The following is a 19,836-nucleotide window of genomic DNA, read 5'->3' on the forward strand; positions in this document are numbered from 1 at the left end:
AGAATCACTTTCAATATCTGTGAGAGAGTTTATTAAAATATATGGTCATAGGTCAAACATGAAAGATTTACAGTGTTATCTTTTCTCTTTTTTTGCATTAAGTACTAAATTAAGTTTTGACTGTGTTTACCCTCATTTCTCTTTGCTACTGAATTGTGTGGATCATACACACACCTCTTTTTTATTACCTTTGACTTTCCTTGTTAGCTTAGTCACCATGCTGTTCTAGTATATGCAAGCAGCAGCTGTTTAACACATTGTACCTTAACTTCATATTTGCAAGCCATGTTTAACCTCCTGATTTTGACTAAATGAGATACACATCTTGACCAGTTAGCTAACCGAGTATTAGAAAGGATTGTTATTATTTTACAAATGCCAACTGGCCAGTTTAATTCTAATAGCTCGGTATTCTGTAGGTGAATCTCAACTATCTGGTGCATTGGACAAACAAGTAATGTGGATTGTGTGTCTGTGGTCTTTTCCTATGGAGGATATTTTTATGCTCCAGCTGTATGGAACTGCCTGCCCTAGAGATCTGGATGGCATCTTCTCTGCTTGTGTTCAGAAAGGACTATCTGTAAACCTATTAATCTGTAATGGCTTTCATTTGGACTCAGGACACCAGGATGGGTTGATGGGTTTATTAGTATTTATCAGTTTTATATATTTGTCTTATGGGTATTTTAATTTTGATTCTGTAAAGCAACCGGAGTCTTTGTGGAGTATAGCTCGGTTTGTGTGCGTATGTGTAGTATATGTGTATGTTTATCTTAGATCATTTCTGTTTATTCCATGGAGAATATGTAATAGATCTCTATTATAATTAGCTATCTATCCTTGTTTTTAAATTTAATATTTTGCTCTCAAGAAGTTCAGAATATGCATTCTCAAGTATGCAGGCTACCCTAATACCTGTCTAAAATTAGGTATAGATGATTTTGTGTCCTGACTTAAATGTGACCATCTAAGATCCTAGAAACATTGTAAATCTTTTTAAAAATAAAAGACTGCTTTTCAGTATTTTTAACCAATGAAGGAACAGTTCAAATAGCAATTTATCTATTCCATGTCTGGAGAATCTTCCCTAGTGGGAAGTGATTGCTGCCTCATAAAAATCAGCTGAGAAATTTGGGTGTTATAGCTGTGAGTGGGCAGAAGTTTACCTAAAACAAAAAGATAGGAGCAAAGAGAGGAGTTTGTAATATTTTAAATTCAGAACATTTTTAGTTTAAAATAGTTTTTAAAAATGTAATTTTTCTACGTTTGTTTCTATGTTTCTTAAGTGTCCTGCGGTTGCATGAGGATAAATCCTATCATTGCTATATACATGTAGGAAAAAGCAGGAGAGCAGCTGAGAGATTGTAAGTTATTCAGGTCTTGCAGTGTAACCTTCTTTATGTCCATTGAGAGAAAAAATGATATTGGACAACCTTGCAGAGTAGTCCAGTGTCATTTTTTTTCAGGGAACTGTAGTAATGAGAGATTGAAGCTTATTAGACTAAGTAAAAAGCTAAAGATACCCTTGGGAAAAGCTGACTCCTGGTGAGTGCAAGGGCACATTCATGCAACTTTCTTGGCAGCAGTAAGAGGAAATGGACATCTTTAACAATGTGATTTATTAAAGATTGGAGAGATTTCTGGTGAATGTTAAGTCCTGCATTAAGAAAGACTGCAAATTTTCATTTTGCTTTCTTTCCAGGTAGAACTTCTTCATTTCTGAGCAGAGTTTGGTAATAATATTGCATGCACCTATTCAGAAATGAGTGTTTTTCTCATGTACTTTGAAGAATCCTATTGTGTTAGTGTTTGAGAGAGTCGCATATCACTTGGGAAGCAGAATGTAGAGAGGTGCTGCAAGCTAAACCAAATGAAATTATATAGCTGAAGGAAGCCTGAGAAAGAATTTGTTTGCTTGTTCAATTGGTATCTTTCCCTCCAAAATGGCATTTAAGGCAGCTGAGAAATCCTTAAGCTTGCCCCATTACTATTCCATGAATTTGTTCCAATTTGTCTTAATTCTTCTTGAAGAATACTGCCCAAATAGCACCTGACCTGTACTTGTGCCTGGATTTGCCTTGGTTAAATTTCATTTTGTTACGTTCAGCCCATTTCGCTAACCTGTCAAGGTTGTTTTGAATTTTATTTCTGTATTTAGGATATTAGCTATCCCACTAAGTTTTGTCATCTACAAATTTGATAAGTATTCCCTTATTAATTCCAAGTAATTAATAAAAATGATGGGTACTTGGCACAGAATTGAACTTGTTGGCACCCCACTAAGTACCTCTTTCTAGTATTTTGAGGAACCTTAGATGAACATTCTTTGAGTACAACTGCTTAAGTACAACTGCTGAGCCCACTATGAGTGGGCTTAACTGTCATGCCATCCAGTCCATACTTAACTGATTTACTGATGCTTTGTTGAAATCAGTAAATGTTATATTTACAGCATTGCCACTATCTGATAAGGAAGTTACAGGTTCTTCTTATCTACTAAGGAGATAAGGTTCATCTGGCAACAAATTTCTTGATCATCTATGCTGATGTCCATGTTTTCAAGATGCTTATGATCTGATCTGGGATCCTGTTAGGTGTTATGTCAATCTAATTGTTCAGTGGTTCCTGGGAGTCTTTGTTTCATCTTTCTGAAAATAAAATTTTCAAAAATTTGTTCCCCTTTATTGGGCAACAAATACTGTACTCCAGAATTTCTCAATGCATAGAGGTTCGGCCAGACCATCACAAGTTCCTTCTGTACTGCAGAATGGAATTCATCGGGCCCTGAAGGTTTAAATTATTCAGAATAAATAGATATTGCTTGATACTGTTTCTGTCCATCTCAAGCTTCAGTTCTGTCTTTCATTTTGCTCTTTGTAATTGTTTGGTGGAACCCATAGTTTGTTGTTGTAGAATACTGTGTTAAAATAGGAATTCAGTAGCTCTGCTTTCTTGGTCACCTGTTAGCATTTTGGTGTCTTTACTGAACGGGTTTATATGTAGAATTAACCTCTTTTAGCATCCTATACTAACCTTAGCTTATTCTGAACTTTAGCTTTCCTGACATCAGCTCTATAGTTCCAGGATACTTGTTTTCCTTGGTGACCTGACCCTCTTTCTATTTCATCTATGTGTTGTGTTGTGTTGTTTTGTGATCTTCCCTAACATCTTTGTGCCACCACATTGGCTTCTTATGCTACCCTCTATTTTTTTCCTCTTTGGAATTGTTTGCAGTTGAGCTTTCAGTATCTCCTTTATGAATCCTAATCCACCTTGTGCCCCTGTTCTCATTAGCTTCTTATACTATAGGAATGCCAGATGATATTGCTCTGAGTTTATTAAAAATCTGCTTTTTTGAAGCACAAGATATTCATTTCACTACACTTAGTTTAGTCTTTTTTAAAATTAAAAACATCAGCATTTACACTTACATGCTCTAGTCCATCTGCCTAGCATTAGAGAAGCTTTTCCCAACCTGGTGCTCTCCAGGTATCTTAGAAACTCACATCATCTCAGCCACAACTGACTTTTGGCTATGTGAGTTTGGGTTAACAGAAATTGTCAAACTCACCCAGAGAACAGTAGGTTGAGGAAAACTGAACTAGAAGATTGACACATTTTTTTATTTTTATACTTCTTAAAAATATTATAACTTTTTCAGGGGAAATTTACCCAGAAACTCAGTGGAAATTACTGATGATCTTGTACAGACTTTAAATTATTGTAATGTGTGTGAATTTGGGGGTCTATAAACCAAGAGTAGAGCCAGTTTCATGTAGTGGTTAAAGCACCAGGCTAGAAACCAGGAGACTATGAGTTCTGGTCCCACCTTAGGCACAAAGCCAGATGGATGACTTTGGGCCAGTCACTCTCTCTCAGCCCTAGCAATGGCCAACCACTTCTGAAAATTTTGCAAAGAAAACTGCAGGGACAAGTCTAGGCAGTTGCCAAGAGTAAAAAGTTACTCAGAATTAACTCAAAGTTACACACAAAAATAAAAATTAACCAAGAGAGCAGATAAAATCTGAGGATTGTTTACCAAGACTTCCAGGATTGAGATGTACAATTGGGTATTACCTACATACTGACAAATGACCTCATCAAGTAGTTTCATATAGATGTTAAAAAAGAGAGGTGAGAGTGTTAAACCGTGAGGCACCGCACAAGTGAGGGGCTGCAGGCACAATCTCTATCCTTTTGTCAACACTGACTGGGACCAACCACTGTGGAAGGAGGTAAACCACTGCAGCACAGTGCTGCCACTTCCCAATCCCCACAGCTGGTCCAAAAGGATACTGTGATTGATGGTATTGAAAACTGCTGAGATATCAAGGGGCACAAGGATAGATGTACCACCACCATCCCGTCTTCACCACAGGTCAACAAGCACAACAAATGCTGTCTCAATACTATACTCTGGCTAAAACCCAACTGAAACAGGTCCAGATATTTTGTTTCCTCCAGAACCCTCTGCAACTGCTGTCCAACCACCTCCTCAAGAACCTTCCAGCAATGGCCTCTTGAGAAGGGGGCATACAACACCTCCTTCAAGGCTGGGGGGATCATCCCCTCCCTCAAAGGGGCCAGTGCCATTGAATGTACACACCCACTGGCTGCCTTAACAACCCAGGTGGGGCCTAGATCTAATAAACAGGGAGCCGAACTTGTAGATCAGAGGACCTTGTCCACTGTATCAGGAGTCACAGAATCAAGCTCAGTCCAGATAACATTACAAGACCACTCCCCAGCCAACTCATTCGGTCCTGCCCAGTCAGAGTCCAACTCTAAGCAAATTTATCTGCTATCATGAATACTCCTCACTGTGGCCCTGTAGTTGCACCTGTGACCCATCCTCCCAAGCAGGGAACAAGCCACCCTAAACAGGGCTGCAAGGCAACTGTCAGAGGATGCAATAATGATGGAGAAATAACAACAATTTGCCACCCTTATCTCTATGATGTTGGACCAAATATGGGCTCTTACTCATGTTCATTTGGATTCATTCTTTGTCTTCCTTTGGTGGCACTCTAGGTGTTGCTTCTGGTGCTTCATGTTTAATTATTTTATTTATTATTTATTTATTTATTTGTTGGATTTCTCCCCCGCCCATCTCCCCCACAATGGGGGACCCTGGGCGACTTACAAAAAACATTAAAACTATAAATATATATAAAATACATACTACATCTAGAATTAAGAACAATAGTAAAAAAAAGGAAAATCCAAGAAGATGGGAAATCGGGCCTGGGACAGCCAGCCACTGTGGGGCTAGCCATCTCCCTGCTTGAGGTATTCCCTCCCCACCCCAGGCCAAGTGACAGAGCCAGATCTTCAAGGTCCTTCGGAAAGCCAGGAGTGAGGGGGCCAATTGCACCTCCAAGGGCAGAATGTTCCAAAGAGCAGGGGCTACCGCAGAGAAGTCCCGCCTTCTGGACCCCCGCTAATTGGAGTTCTTTTACTGAGGGGGTCCAAAGCTTGCCCTCTCTGTGTGATCGGATGTTCCAGAGCTCTTCATAAAAAAAGGTGCACCTGGGATTCATGCATAGAAAGAGGCCCTCGGAAGGCCAGGAGTGGGTGGGCCAATCGCACCTCCAGGGGCAAAATGTTCCAAAGAGCAGGGGCTACCGCAGAGAAGGCCCACCTTCTGGACTCCTGCTAATCGGAGTTCTTTTACTGAGGGGGTCCGAAGCATGCCCTCTCTGTGTGATCGGATGTTCTAGAGCTCTTCATAAAAAAAGGTGCACCCTGGGATCCATGCATAGAAAGAGGCCACATAAAAGCAATCCAGCCCAAGGCCTTGATCACCCACCTATTCTAGGTTGCAACCAAGGCATTGGCCCATCAGATACTCAGGAAAAACCCTAAGCATCCTCTAGGAACCTGACAGGGTCCATCAGTTACCTGGGGCTGACCAATTGAACAGGTCCCATCTTTCCATGGGGGTAGCACCAGCAAGTCAGAGGACAACCAGAGAGTGATTTGTCCACAGCAGTGTTAATATCCTCCCAACACCAGATCATGTCGCAACTACCCTGAGACAAAAAACAGATTTAACATGCAACCCCTGGTATGCACAGTCTCTCTAGTACTTGGGACAGGTCTCTGGTTGCCATGGAGGCCATGAATCCTATTCAATTGATGACATTCATTCTATTTGTTATGCCTATTGTCAGTAATTATGAATATGGCCATTCTTACTAGAAGACCCAAGGATGCATTAAGAATCCCAATCCTATAAACCATATGAGTATTAAAAGGAGCTTCAGAAAGCCAATTTGCAGACTATATATTACATGCTATACAATTCTTGGCAAGCCTATGCACTATGCTTGGAGCATAATACTAGCAAGCTCAGAAAGTTAATGCTATGAAGAGGATGAACAATATCAAATATGATGGATTTAAACAACTTTTCATAAAAGAATAGTCTTGTTATGTCAGCTTCATGCACAACTTAAAAGCAGAGCTACATTAATAGGTTCCCTGCAAAAGTCAAGCCTTAAATTGCAGACAAAGAGCTTCTGCTAGCAAGAATATTGCATCATCAAAGCCTCCCACGGACACTCAGAAAATAAGCTATACTTCTGTATGGCAGTGAAGCAGCAAATTGAATTCTCATAATATGTTTTGAAAATGAGTCTTGTTAGGTTTGATGAGGTGGAAAAGGTATTGAGTTCACTGGTTTGTTCCAATACGTTCACTACACTTTAGCTGGCTGTTTGCCACGGCTAATCTTTTTAATGGCAGTGTAGCTTGTAAACCCATTTGGTAGAGAGCTATGCATCTCAGTTTTAGAATATCATACCAAGTAGGGTGGTAAATAAGTTTCTCTTCAAGCATGAAAGCATTTTCTGTTTCAATCCCACAAATCTTATTTTAAAACTTTCACCTTGAAAGCCTTGGTTTCTTTTTGAATCTAGCAATAAGCAGAACACTTTTCCACACGTTTTTAATCCTTATACATTTATTGTTCTATTTTTCAAAATGGGCCTCTCCCAATTGTCCTTAGTTTTCACACAGATTTTCTGTGTAAACACTTGCTAATATAAATGATAAGTAGCATTCCTTAATGTAAAGCCTGATTTAATTTTTATTTATTTGAAATACTTAAGCCCTTCTGAGGTGAGTTATAAAAAATAAACTGTGACACCTTAAAAAAGCACTTCCATTATAAAACATAATAACAGCAGAGTTTAAAATATAACTCATGGCATAGAATGCAACTTGAAACCATTAAATTTTGCAGATATGTAGTCCTTTTTTACATACTGTTTACAAAACTCTTTGAATTACTTTGCAGCCTTTCTGTTCATCTGCTCTTCCTGTGGATAATTGAAGATTATCCTCTGGGGGAGATGGGCAGCATATAAATTTAATAAATAAATAGGATGCTCTAAACTTGCATTACCCATATGAGTCATTGATCCGCTAGGTGAAACCCAGTGCATTCCTGCCTGAAAAGCAATGCCATGCAGAACTATTTCCCTTCTCTTTTTTTTCCCCCTACTGGTACTCATTCAGCTTGTTGAAAGAGAATTTATTGCAACATTTATTTTAAAGGAGAAGAAACATTCAGTAATATTTTCAGGGGTAGAATGTGCTGTTCTTGCACCATTTTATTGACAAGATGATCAACAAGTGTTTGTGACTCTCTAGTCTTCCACCTATTTTTCCAGCAGTCTGCAGTGTCCCTAACTTCCTACACTTCAGTTAAGTCCCAAGGGAAGTCATTATGAGAGAACACCTCACAATACCCTTTTCCATATTAGGTGATGTGGACAGTCATGGAGGTTTTAGCATTATGGAAAGAGGAACAACTGAAAATACCAGTGGTAACAGCCACCACCACTTCCAACAATAAAGCTCAGAATAATCACCAAAAGAAATTCAAATGTAATTTGTCAACAATCCTGAGAACATGATATAAAAACAGAACTCCTTTTTTATAATATTTTAATTGAAGTTTACAAATATAAAGATAAAAATCTAATTCAAACTAAGAAGAATATAAAAAGTAAAAAGAAAAAATACAAAGTGCAGGAAAAAAGGAAAAAATAATAAGAAAGAGAAAAGATATATAAAGAAATGACTTCCCCCTCCATCAAGACAAGTACAAGCAACTTCAGTAACTTATCGCCTTCTCTGATATTTCAACAAAAGATCTCTTCTTCTCATATCCCATCTCTTATCAATAAACACATTATAAAGCTTCATCTTCCAGTCCTAATCAGCAAAAGTCCATTAAGAGTTACCCGAAATAACATATATTTTAACCTTAATCAAATAAATCAGTTTTATATTCTTTTACTTTACTTTTAACACAGTAACTTATCATTTTTTCTAAAAATACAACAAAAACATCTCTTCTTCCCATATCTTATCTCTTATCTCTTTATCTTTAAAGCCTCGTAATTCAGTCCTAGTAAAAAAAAAGTCCATTAAGCGGTACCAGAAACAACAACATATATATTTTAATCTCAATCATATAAACCCACTTTGTATTCCTTCTGTTTATTTTAAGAATCTTAATCTTTAATCCCTTCAAATAGTGTCCCACAAATTGATTTCTTTTCATTTTCTCTTTGTCTCCTCTCAGAAATTCCTTCAAAAGTTTAACATGTCTCTTTTGTAAATCCAAGATAAGAAAGCTATCCAAGTTACTCTTCTGATTTATTATTTGTATGTCCCCTTTAATTATTAAGACATCAGCTGGTTTTATTTGTAGATCCAGTGTAAAATTGTTTTCCCTATAATTCTTGCAGCCTGACATTTTTAAATCTATTTTCAGATCCACATTCAAATCAGCCTCAGTCTTCATTTTATCCAGTAAAACCTGCTCCTCTTCCATAACTTCTTTTGAATCCTTTTTTATAGTAGACATTCTTAAGAATAATTTTTGAGTGCATTGTTCCCAAATAGCCTTGAATTCTTCCACAGTCAAATAATATTGCTCTATTCTGTATTAATGGGTCTCTTCTCCTTTAATTATAATCTTCAGTTCTCTCTGGTTCCCTCTAGTCAACCTTCAAAGTCCCCTCTTGTCATTTTTTTTCCTAATCAACAACACTTTCCCACAGGAAGATTTCTTATAGTTAGTTTCAAAATCTTCATATACTGTATGTATTTTGTAAAATTTTAAGCAACCCACAGAAAGTATTCTTGTAATTAATTTCAAAAACTTATTTCAAGTCTATCTGGCCCTTTAATCCATTCTTAAATTTCCAAAATCAATGTTCTAGCCACCCTTTTGCTCTTTATTAAAAAAAATTTTTTTTAATCAAACTTCTTTCATCAGAGATAGAAGGAAATTCACCCGGTATAATGAAACTTGCTGTTCTGAATGTTCTTAACATCCAAAAAGCCATTAACAAGCAATTTTCTAAAATGGTTAAGAAAGGAAGTAAGTAAACCCAGTGTCCTTTTGAAGGCACCGAAATGCAGCTTAGGCGAGATGACTTTCCTCCAGCTCCCAGACCTCTAAAACCCACTGGAGACCACTATCTTATGGTCTCCTCTCAGGGACCCACTGTATGGAGCACTTGTGGGCAATCCTGGTCCTCTCCTTGCTCCAGAGAGGAGTTCTGAAGAGCCAATCCATTCACCGGCTCCTCTTTCCACTACGGTTGTTGGCTCTGCTCTTGCAAAGCCGTCTTCAGTCTGCCATTGCTTCCCCGAAAGTCCCCCCAAAAAACAGAATCTCGTTTTGTAGGGTAAGAAAACCTTGGGTAATCAGAAGACAGATTTCAACACAACATTATTGAAAATCTTTAGAATGAGATAGTTGGATTCAGAGAAATTGACAGAGAAGAAGTCTTACCTGGTTCCATTCATGTACTTTCTACCTTTTAGTTCACCAGCCCAATGACAATCCCACTTATATCATGAGGTTTCATTTGGAGCAATATCAGGAACACAGCAGCAAAAATGTGCCCTCTCTCTGCTAATACCCTACTGAAGCAATTTCTCAAGCAGCAAAAGGGGCATCTGGTTTCATAATATGCCTTTGTATATAATATCTACTTTGATCTTGAGCAAAATATGGAGTGATTGCCTAAGCCCAAAACTCCTGGCATCCAATGTTATCAAGAAAAAATGTGTTATGTTTTTCAGCAGAGCTATATTAACTATTATTATATGAATCGTGTGGATTATTGTCCACATTAAACTAGAGATTTATTTGTAATTCTACAGGTTAGAATTTATAGGGATTGGCAGTATGGTACCTACCGGAACCTTAAAATAAAATAAAAATAGTTTTACAAAATGAAAATTGCCAAAAGTTCCAAATCTTGTGAGATTTGGGGGCAAGATCACTGAATTCTCATAAGATTTGGTGATCTTGCTAGATCTGAGATCTTCTTCACTTCTGGCACCTGGGACCAAGAAAAAGTTACCAACTCCTGTATTATAGTTTTAAGTGCTAGCCTGCATCATATACAAGCAATCAAGTTCCTATATCACCATTATTTTTGCTAAATAAATTGGCAATAGGCAGGCTTCAGAATGGTTTTTAACTGATACAATATCAACAATAATGAAGTAGAGATCTAGTGTGCAGCTATTAGAGGGTTTGATGTACTGAATTTCTTGCTTAAAAAGATCCATGTTGAGATAGATAGACAGATAATTTTATTGAGAGTTTTAACAATAATAAGAACTAATACAAACTAAAGTAGAATGAGAAAGGAGAAAGAAAAAGGGAGAGAGAAAAGAAAAAGCTAAAAGTGCAAAAAAGAGAAAGAAGAAAAGTAGAAAAAAAGTAGAAAAAAAGGTATAAAGATATGAAGAAGTGGCTTCCAATCTTCTTCACAGCAGTTATAAGTACAATTATGTTTTAACCTCTCTAAGGTTACTTCATGACTCTCTTCCTTTTATAATCTATCCTGCCTAATCATCAAAACCATAAATCACAGGTTCATTTTTTTCTTTTTTATCCAAAAATTCTATAAGGGGTTTCCAGTCACCAATAAATGTAGATATTGTCTTTTCTCTAAACAAAGAAGTCAATTTAGCTACTTCAGCAAGTCTTCTTCACCATCTTCACCAACCATTCCTCCATTGTAGGTATTGCCAAATCTTTCCATCTTTGTGCATATAATAATCTTGCTGCAGTTATCATATATAAAAACAGTGTTCTGTGGCTCTTTTCTAACTGTTTATCCATCAGTCCCAGGAGAAAAGGATGGATGGATGGATGGATGGATGGATGGATGGATGGATAGATAGATAGATAGATAGATAGATAGATAGATAGATAGATAGATAGATAGATGGATAGATAGATATAGATTTGCCATTGTTTAAATGGTATATCAGTTGTCCAAACAGGAATTATCTGAAACAAAAACATCATTCTAGGCAAAACATTAATTTTTATCACAGAGATTCTCCCCAACAGTGACAGCTGTAGTTTCTCCCATCTTAGCATGTCCTGTTTAATTTCATTCCATGTCTTAACATAATTGTTTTAAAATAACATACAGTTCATATTTGTCATAGTGATAGCCAAATATTTTACTTTTTCTCAGTCTTAAAACCAGTTTTCTCCATCAGTTCTATTTGATCCTCTATTTTCATATTTTTTGTTAACATCTTCATCTTCTGATTATTAATCTTAAAATCTGCTAGCATACCAAATTCTTTTAATTTCCCATTAATATTTCTATTCCCTTTAACAGATTCTCCAAAACTAGCACCAAATCATCAGCAAATGCCTTTAGCTTATAAGTTTCTCTTTTAATCTTTACTCCTGCAATTCTTTTATCTTGTCTTATATCTCTGTTCAGTACTTCAAGAACTAAAATAAACAGGAGCAGAGACAACGGGCATCCTTGTCTTGTCCCTTTTTTGTTTCTCACAGGGTTTTATTAGTTCTCCATTAACAATTATTTGTGCTTTCTGTGAGGTGTAAATTGATCTTACCCTTTAATAGGATTCTCTCCAAAGTTCATATCTTCCAAAACTTTAAACAGGAAAGCCCAGTTCAAATCAATGCAGCTCATTTTTCATTATGTTGCTCAAAATATTCCAAAATGCCCAACACATTTCTAATATTATCCCTTAACTGTCTTTTAGGTAAAAATTCACATTAATTTTCATGAATAAATTCTTGCAAAATTATTTTCAACCTCTCAGCCAAAATCATTGTAAACAACTTATAATCATTATTTAATAATTATATCGGCCAGTACTTTCTTGTTGAAGTCAAATCGTAAAAGTTGTAAGAGTTCATCCTCAAAACATTTGTAATAATTTAGTAAATTTTGTTTCTTTAAATATTCATCCATTTTCTCCATGGAAATTTCTTGTCCTTTATATAAATTAGAGTAATATTGATAAAATATTTTTTGAATGTTCACATTATTTGTTATTACAGTATTTCCCTCTTGTAATTTTAATATCATTTTCTTCTCTTTTTCTTTTTGTAATTTGTATGCCAGCCATTTCCCTGGTTTGTTTGCAAACTCATTTTTTTTGTTTTGCATAATTCATTTTTATTTTCATTTCTCTTAAATTAAACATAGACAATTGTCTCTGTAGAAGCTTAATTTGTTGGGTAATACTTAATCTTCTCTGGAAGCTTCTTTAATTCTTCTTTTCTTTATATCTCATCCAAAGTAGCTTGTGTTTTCTCTTGCCTGTTCTTTTTAAGTTCACTATTATGTTGTATAAAATATTCTCTCATGAAAGTTTTACTTGCGTCCCAAACCATCCTTACATCTGTACTTTTATTAAGGTTACAGTGGAACCTCAGGTTACGAACGCTTCTGTTCACAAACTTTTCAGGTGACAACCAGCTCCTGCCGCAAAATTTTGCTTCAGTTCGCGAACTCCGCCTCGGGTTATGAACAGGATCCGCGGCCATTTTCCCTCCCGTGACCCGGTCCGCGGCCATTTTCCCGCCCATGACACGTGGTCCGCGGCCATTTTCTCACCCGTGACACGTGGTCCGCAGCCATTTTCCGCCCCTGACACGTGGTCTGCTGCCATTTTTCTGCCCCTGACACGTCCGCGGCCATTTTCCGCCCCTGACACGTAGTCCGCGGCCATTTTTCCGCCCCTGACACGTGGTCCGCGGCCATTTTCCACCCCTGACACATGGTCTGCGGCCATTTTTACGCCCCTGACACATAATCCACGGCCATTTTTCCACCCCTGACGTGATCCGTGGCCATTTTCCACCCCTGACACGTGGTCGTAGGGAGGGGGACTCTCCCTCCAAGCAATAGCGCCTCCCTGTCCTCCACGCCAGAACAGATTAACGGTAATTACATTGAACCTTATGGGAAAATTTGCTTCGGGTCGCAACCAATTCAGGTCGCGACCAGAGTCACGGAACGAATTAAGTTCGTAAACCGAGGTTCCACTGTATTTTCAAAAAATTATTTTAATTTCTTTTTATAGTCCTCTACTATTATTTCTTTTTCAAACAGCATTTCATTTAACCTCCATCTAAAAGAACTAATTTTCTTTTTAAAAACCAAACTCACTGGGTTATGGTCTTAAAAAAACTTTGGTAGTATCTCTACTTTATGAACATTAGTAGCCAAATTCTTCAAAATCGAAATCATATCTATTCTTGAAAAAGATCTGTGTCTTTCAGAGAAATAAGTATACTCTTTTCAATTACCATGTTTGTGTCTCCATATGTCAACAAGCTCTAAATTATCCAGCAAATCAAAGAAAATCTTTGGTAATTTACCTTATGTAATTTTAATATTTTTCTCAGTCATTCTGTCTTCTTGTGGGGAAACCATTCCATTCCAATTCCCCATTAGACACCAATTTTCATAGGAAAAGTCTATTAGTCTACCCCTAAGTCCTTTATAAAATGTTACTTTGTCCTCATTTGGAGCATAAATTCCCAATATCAAAGTCTTAACCCCATACAAATTAACTTCCCATCATATCCACAATGTTCATAAGTTCTAGTTGTAGTTGGGTTATATATAAAACAACTCCATTCCTTTTGTTTTGTTTTGTTTTGTCCTGCTGAAATAAATTCTTCACCCAAATTTTTGTAAATCAAATATTTTGTCTCCTTTTTTCTAATACATGTTTCTTGTAGCAAATTATATCTTGTTATAATTTTTTCAAATAATGATTTTTTTTTCTTTTGAGGACCATTTGCTCCATATATATTCCATGTTAAGCGTTTGTACTTCATAATTAGGCCAAAAATTTAGAAAAGTCAATACCTGTAGCACCTAATGCAGTAACATCCTTTTCAATTTCCTGTTGCACCTGTTGAGACTTTTGTTTAGTCTCATCTGTCACTGTCACATCCATTTGTATTTCCTCCATTTCTTCTTTGAATTTTTCCAAGAATTCTCTCACTTTCTGCACACAATTCAGTCAACACCTCTGCTGTTTAAAAATAAAAATCACTCCTTCCAATTTGTCCCATGTCGATGTGTTCTTTTAATGGTGTTAAGTACTTAGAGTGTTGATAATCAGAATGAATTACAGTATGTGCACTGAGGATAATGTATAATACAACTTGACTTAAATCGAGTTAAGACCAAATGATATAATAAAATCTTTATCTAAAACTGTTAAGTGTGAAAGTAATTAACATTTTGATGACATGAGCATCTTTGCCATGAAACTCCTGAATGTACATTTGGTGAAAGCCCAGGTTATACAAAAGGGTTTTGGAATAGAACTAAATATTAAAGTGCTGCAGACTTTCAAGCCTTAATATGTTCTTCATGAGGAATTCATTTTCCAACACAAAATAAGATTCAAGTAAAACAAAATCATGTTTTGATCAGACTTTATATGATCTGTTATTCTCCAAGAATCAGGAAGATGCCATTTTAGATTTCAAATGCTTTTTATTTGTTCCTTCTCCAATGCAGTTTCCAGCCTTTTTCCTTTTAAATAAATCTTAGCATTAATACAGTAACTTAAAAGTGTGTCATATTTTCTATATCTAGTTCAATTTATGTTGTTCTTGTAAGTTAAGAGCAAATAAAGCAAAATACGAAATTATATTAAATATGTTGGAGACTCCTTCTGTAAGAGACATTGTTAAAGCTTTAACTTAACTTATTTCCAAAGGACTTCAAAACAAAATGTACAACTGATTGTACATCCTGAAAATAAAGAAGAGCAAAATTTAAAAGAAATGTAATAGGTCTTTAATAGTAATAGTATTGTAATAGTAATTTGTTGCTGTGTGTGTGAACTCTGAATGATGCTACCTGAGATCGCAGAGCCACTTACAGCTGCAAAGCATCCTGCTTTGTGTGCCCCCCATATAATCTCTGTGGCCCCAACTGGTAAAACTCAGCAGTATTATTTATTGAAGAAGGAAATATGTGAAAATGGTAGCATTAGAATTAATGCTTAAAAACTGGCTGAATTTTTTTTTTTAATTCCCTAACCATCCCTCTCAGTTTCAAGAAGAAAACCAAAAACTCTGCTACTGCCCATGTGAGTGACTTCACATGACTGCAATGCCTGCTGCACTCCTCAGCCTTCCCAAAAATGTTAATTGCAGCCTTCAGTTACCATGAGATTGTCCTTTTCTTATATAGGAAATGGAAAAAAGAAAACTTGGCACTGCTGCAGATAATGAGTGATGGTACTCATGGAAGGTCTTTTTGACAGACTTTTAAGGATGGTTGGCAGCAGAGATATTCACACGCTCAAGATCACTTTCTGATCTTAAGCACTGCTTAAGAGCAGAAAGTGCCCAAGTCCCCAGTCTCATATTCAAGATAACATCCTCCCTCCAGCAATATGCACATATGTGCCTTCCTGAAGAGAGGTAAGAGTGCTGCCAGAAATAAAGGAAAATGCATGCTATCCAGTGGCCCAGAACTAGCAACTACATCCTGTCTGGCATGTTAAGATAGCCCTTTGCATCTTATATAATGTGTTATGTTGGTATGTTGTATTTCCATAGCAGCAGACCTGTTGTTTATTTTAATTACCCTAAACAGTGCTGAACATTAAAAGAGATTAGGGCTGGAGACTGAGTAGTAGCTACATTGGAAAACATTTGCACATTTGCTTGGTTTTTACAGAGTTTAATAGAATGGATGACTGATAAATACGTCTTGCAAAAGTTAAAAGAACTTGGATTGCTAACAGATGTTCTGTTTGTTTCCTCTCTCTTTCCCAGCTATCCATATAGTGAAGATTGTAGCCAGGGAATGCAATATATGAACACTAGATGTCCAGCTTGGTGTGACAGAATTCTTATGTCACATTCTGCCAAAGAACTCATTTTGAAGGTAAGAATTTCCTTGAAACAGTTGGGGATGTGTATGTATGTATGTATGTTATTATACAGTTAGTTGTATTCTACCCACTTCCATGGATTCAGGGCAGTTTACAAACAAGGGAAATACAAATCTTTTTTAAAAAAGTATACCAAGGCAGCCTAGCTCCATCATCCATATCAAAAACTTATCAGTACAATACTTTTTAAAGCCTTCCGAAAACATGGGGGCAGGGGGGGCTGAACCTCTGATACCAAGATGTTTCATATAACAAGTGCTGTGACCAAGAAAAAACAGTTCTGGGCCCCAATTCACCTCTTGAAGAATACAAATTCTTTCAATTTATATCCTACCTTTTCACCTGCTGGGTACTCAAGACAGCTAACAAATAGAAAAGTTTGACTCACTCCCTTATCACAACATGTATGACCTATTGCAAGTACAGTGGGTCTGCCTTAGAAGACAACATAGAAGTTCCCATTGGTGCAGAAAATAATGGCCTGCATGCTGATTAGTGAAAGCTAATACAGCTATATAATTTGGGTTGCAGGCTGTGCAATAGCTTCCAGTAGGCTTCTGAGTGCAATTCAAAGTGTTGGTTTTAACCTTTAAGGCCCTATATGGCGAGAGAGAGGGAGGGAGAGAGGAGGAGGAGGAGAAGGAGAAGAAGAAGTTGTTTAAAAGCTATATAGATGGCACACCAAGTTATACTCAGAAGGCCTGACTGAAGAGGAAGGTATTGACTCCCATCCTAAAAGCGAACATAGCATCATTTGGTTTCAGAGCACATCTCTAATCCTAAGCATTTGGAAGTAACACCAGAGAATTTTAACAGCTAAAGAACAAATGAGTGCTGTGATTGTTTGCTAAGGCTTGAACATCATAAACATCAAGTAGTGCAGGACATTTGTGAATGCAGCTCTGTGTCAAGGGATCTCTAGTACATTGAAGATCACGAGAGGTGGCAAGTACGGCCTCTTGTCAAAATGAATCATCAGAATACATATTGCTGTTTACTAGGTATAATTCATCCAAGACTTTTATAAGAAGTTTACAGTAGGCACTTGAGCTGGGTAGCTGCATTTCTTTCCTTTTCCAGGTTCATTTGCTAAAGCCCCAATGATAAATTTCATTTGGTTTGATTAGAGGGTATTTTTTTGTTCAGTTATTTAAACAAAGCCCTGGAGTTCAAGCTCTCTGTGTGTACCTCAAGAATAAAATAGTTCTTGATTTTAAATATCCACTACTTTCAGATCTCTGTTATTTAGAAGTGATCTTGGGTTATTCTGTATATCAAAATCCATTCATTGTATATGGACTCTATAGGACTCTATGTCAGCACAGTCTTTACAAATAATGTACCTACATTTTCCAGACATTCCAAACATCTCTTCAAGCAATAAATGAAATTGAACTGAACCTTCCCTTCCTGTTCACCTTCACCTAATCTACCTCTTTCTACCGCTCTCTCATACACACACATATATATATACATACACAAATTCTGTTTTCCTGTGCTGTAACCACATGGAATATTCTGAACAGCCAGAGCTAGAATTCTGATTACCAGATCTTGCCATTGCCATGTGGATTTTTTTCAGAGAAACATTTTCATAGGGGCTACTAGATATCCCATTCACACAAGAATCATCACTCTAGCATTTTGCCACTAATATACTGTAGATTGCAAATCTCTTTTACCCTCAGTAGAAGTATTAGTTAAATGGCAAATACGTTTGCTTGTTTATTTAAAATATTCTTAAGCAACCTTTAAATAAACATCATATCACGGTGACCTACATGTATAAAATGAATACAATATTAATAAAACCAATATTAAAATAAACTTGTTACAAAAATGAAGAACACCATTTCCAAAATATTAAGTCAACTCCAGGCTCAGCTGGGCCATACAATTTACTCAAAGGAATGTTGTTGAAATAAATAAATGTTTTCTGTTATTTTTTATAAAATAGCTAGCAGTGATGAAGCCTGAAAAACTCTAGATGGTGAGGTGTTTTATAAGCATGGCAACATTTTGGGAAAAGGTCATCATCTTCGGTCTTAAAATGTTGAAACAGTTCATATAGATGAAGGCAATTTGATCCAAGCTTTAACAATCACTTTGAATTGGCTCAGAAACATACAGGTAACCACTGCAGCAGGTAGCATTATAAGGGTCACATATTCCAGTCACCTTACTTCACCAATATGCGGTTGTACCCTGCACCAGCTGAACTTCTAAGTCATGTAAAGCATAAGCTAAATCTGGATATCTCTAATGTATGTTCCTTACGGAAAAGTTTGTTTCACTAGAACCAATGCTTAGAATTTATCAGAGTTTATTATATGATGCTCTAAATCAGCAACACTTTGATGTCTGTGTTATAAACACTGGGTTTATCTTGCGTAACGTTAACGTTTAATATAATGCTCACAATTTGGTTTTAGGGTTTTGTTTTTGTCCTACAATTCATTCTGACCTCTCTCTATATTTTCTTTCTTTAAATTGTTGAATATGTATAAATTGCCAAATAAGGATATTGCTTCATGGATGTGTTGAAGTAGCTCTTAGTCCATAAAAGCTTTGTATCATAAAAATATTTGTGGTCTGAATTTTTTGTTGTTGTTGTTGTTGAAAGTGTGACAAGATGCTGACATTCCAGACAGAACTAAGACAAAGTGGTGCCTTCAAGTTATTTTGGATTACAATTTCCATGAGTCCCAGTCAGGATGGCCATTGGTCAAGGATGGTGGGAAATGCAATCCAAAGCATCCTGGAGAGAGACACTGGATTCAGTAGGCTGTAAGAGCACTTGCAAAACCAGCAAAATAGCATTGTATTTGCCAGGTCAACTTGGTCTCATTATTTAAATCAAGAGTAGGCAGTCCAGAGGTCACATGGACCCTCTTTCAGATCATGTCACAGAATTTCAGCAGTAACTGATGTGATTTTCTGCCAGTTTTTATTTTTAAACAAAGAAAATTAGTCTATTGCACATAAAACTAATGAGAGAGAAAGCAAACAAATGACTGAAAACCTCTTAGCCTCAGAGAGAGAAAGACTATATATCTGGCACTCAGAAAGGTGTCCACCATGAATGTTCACCTGATGTTCACATTGCAGTGGAAGAATAAAACAAACACATGATTCAAGTGTGCTTTTTAAAAAGTGGCAGTTTGATTATATGTTTTTCTTTCTGGTTTCTGTACTCGAAAGCCTAAACTGAATGTTTCAGCAGTATAGCTCATCAGGTCAGCGTAAGGAGGTGCCCAGTTTTAATCCCAGCTAAGAATGGCATCCATCTATAGCAGTGTTTCTCAGCGTCAGCAACTTTAAGATGTGTGGACTTCAATTTCTAGAATTCTCCAGACAGCATGCTGGCTGGGGAATTCTGGGAATTGAAATCTGCACATCTTACAGTTGCTGAGGTTGAGAAACATTGATCTGTACTATTCTTAGGATGCCCACACTAGTAGTCCTCACCACCTCATTTGAGCTACTAGGACAGCATTGCATAGTAGAGTTGCAACCTCTACTATAATTCAGATTGCTCTGCCTTGACATTTCTTGAAACCAACTAAAGATGCCTTGGAAGTACAC

The 19,836-nt window shown here is 36.8% G+C and overlaps 1 protein-coding gene across 2 annotated transcripts in view; it reads left to right on the forward strand.

Moving 5' to 3' along the window:
- The window catches only part of INPP5A (inositol polyphosphate-5-phosphatase A), a 323,622-nt gene that overhangs the window by 296,311 nt on the left and 7,475 nt on the right, over nt 1-19,836 (forward strand). For both annotated transcript variants that reach the window (XM_088132558.1, XM_088132559.1), the window contains exon 13: nt 16,133-16,244. In XM_088132558.1, the coding sequence (XP_087988684.1) occupies nt 16,133-16,244 (112 nt within the window). The remainder of the gene's footprint in view (nt 1-16,132; nt 16,245-19,836) is intronic.

The sequence above is a fragment of the Python bivittatus genome, unplaced genomic scaffold (genome assembly GCF_059951505.1).
Source record: "Python bivittatus isolate LINGU-HERP-01145 unplaced genomic scaffold, Pbiv_v1 ctg000980_np1212, whole genome shotgun sequence".
Classification (NCBI taxonomy): domain Eukaryota; kingdom Metazoa; phylum Chordata; class Lepidosauria; order Squamata; family Pythonidae; genus Python; species Python bivittatus.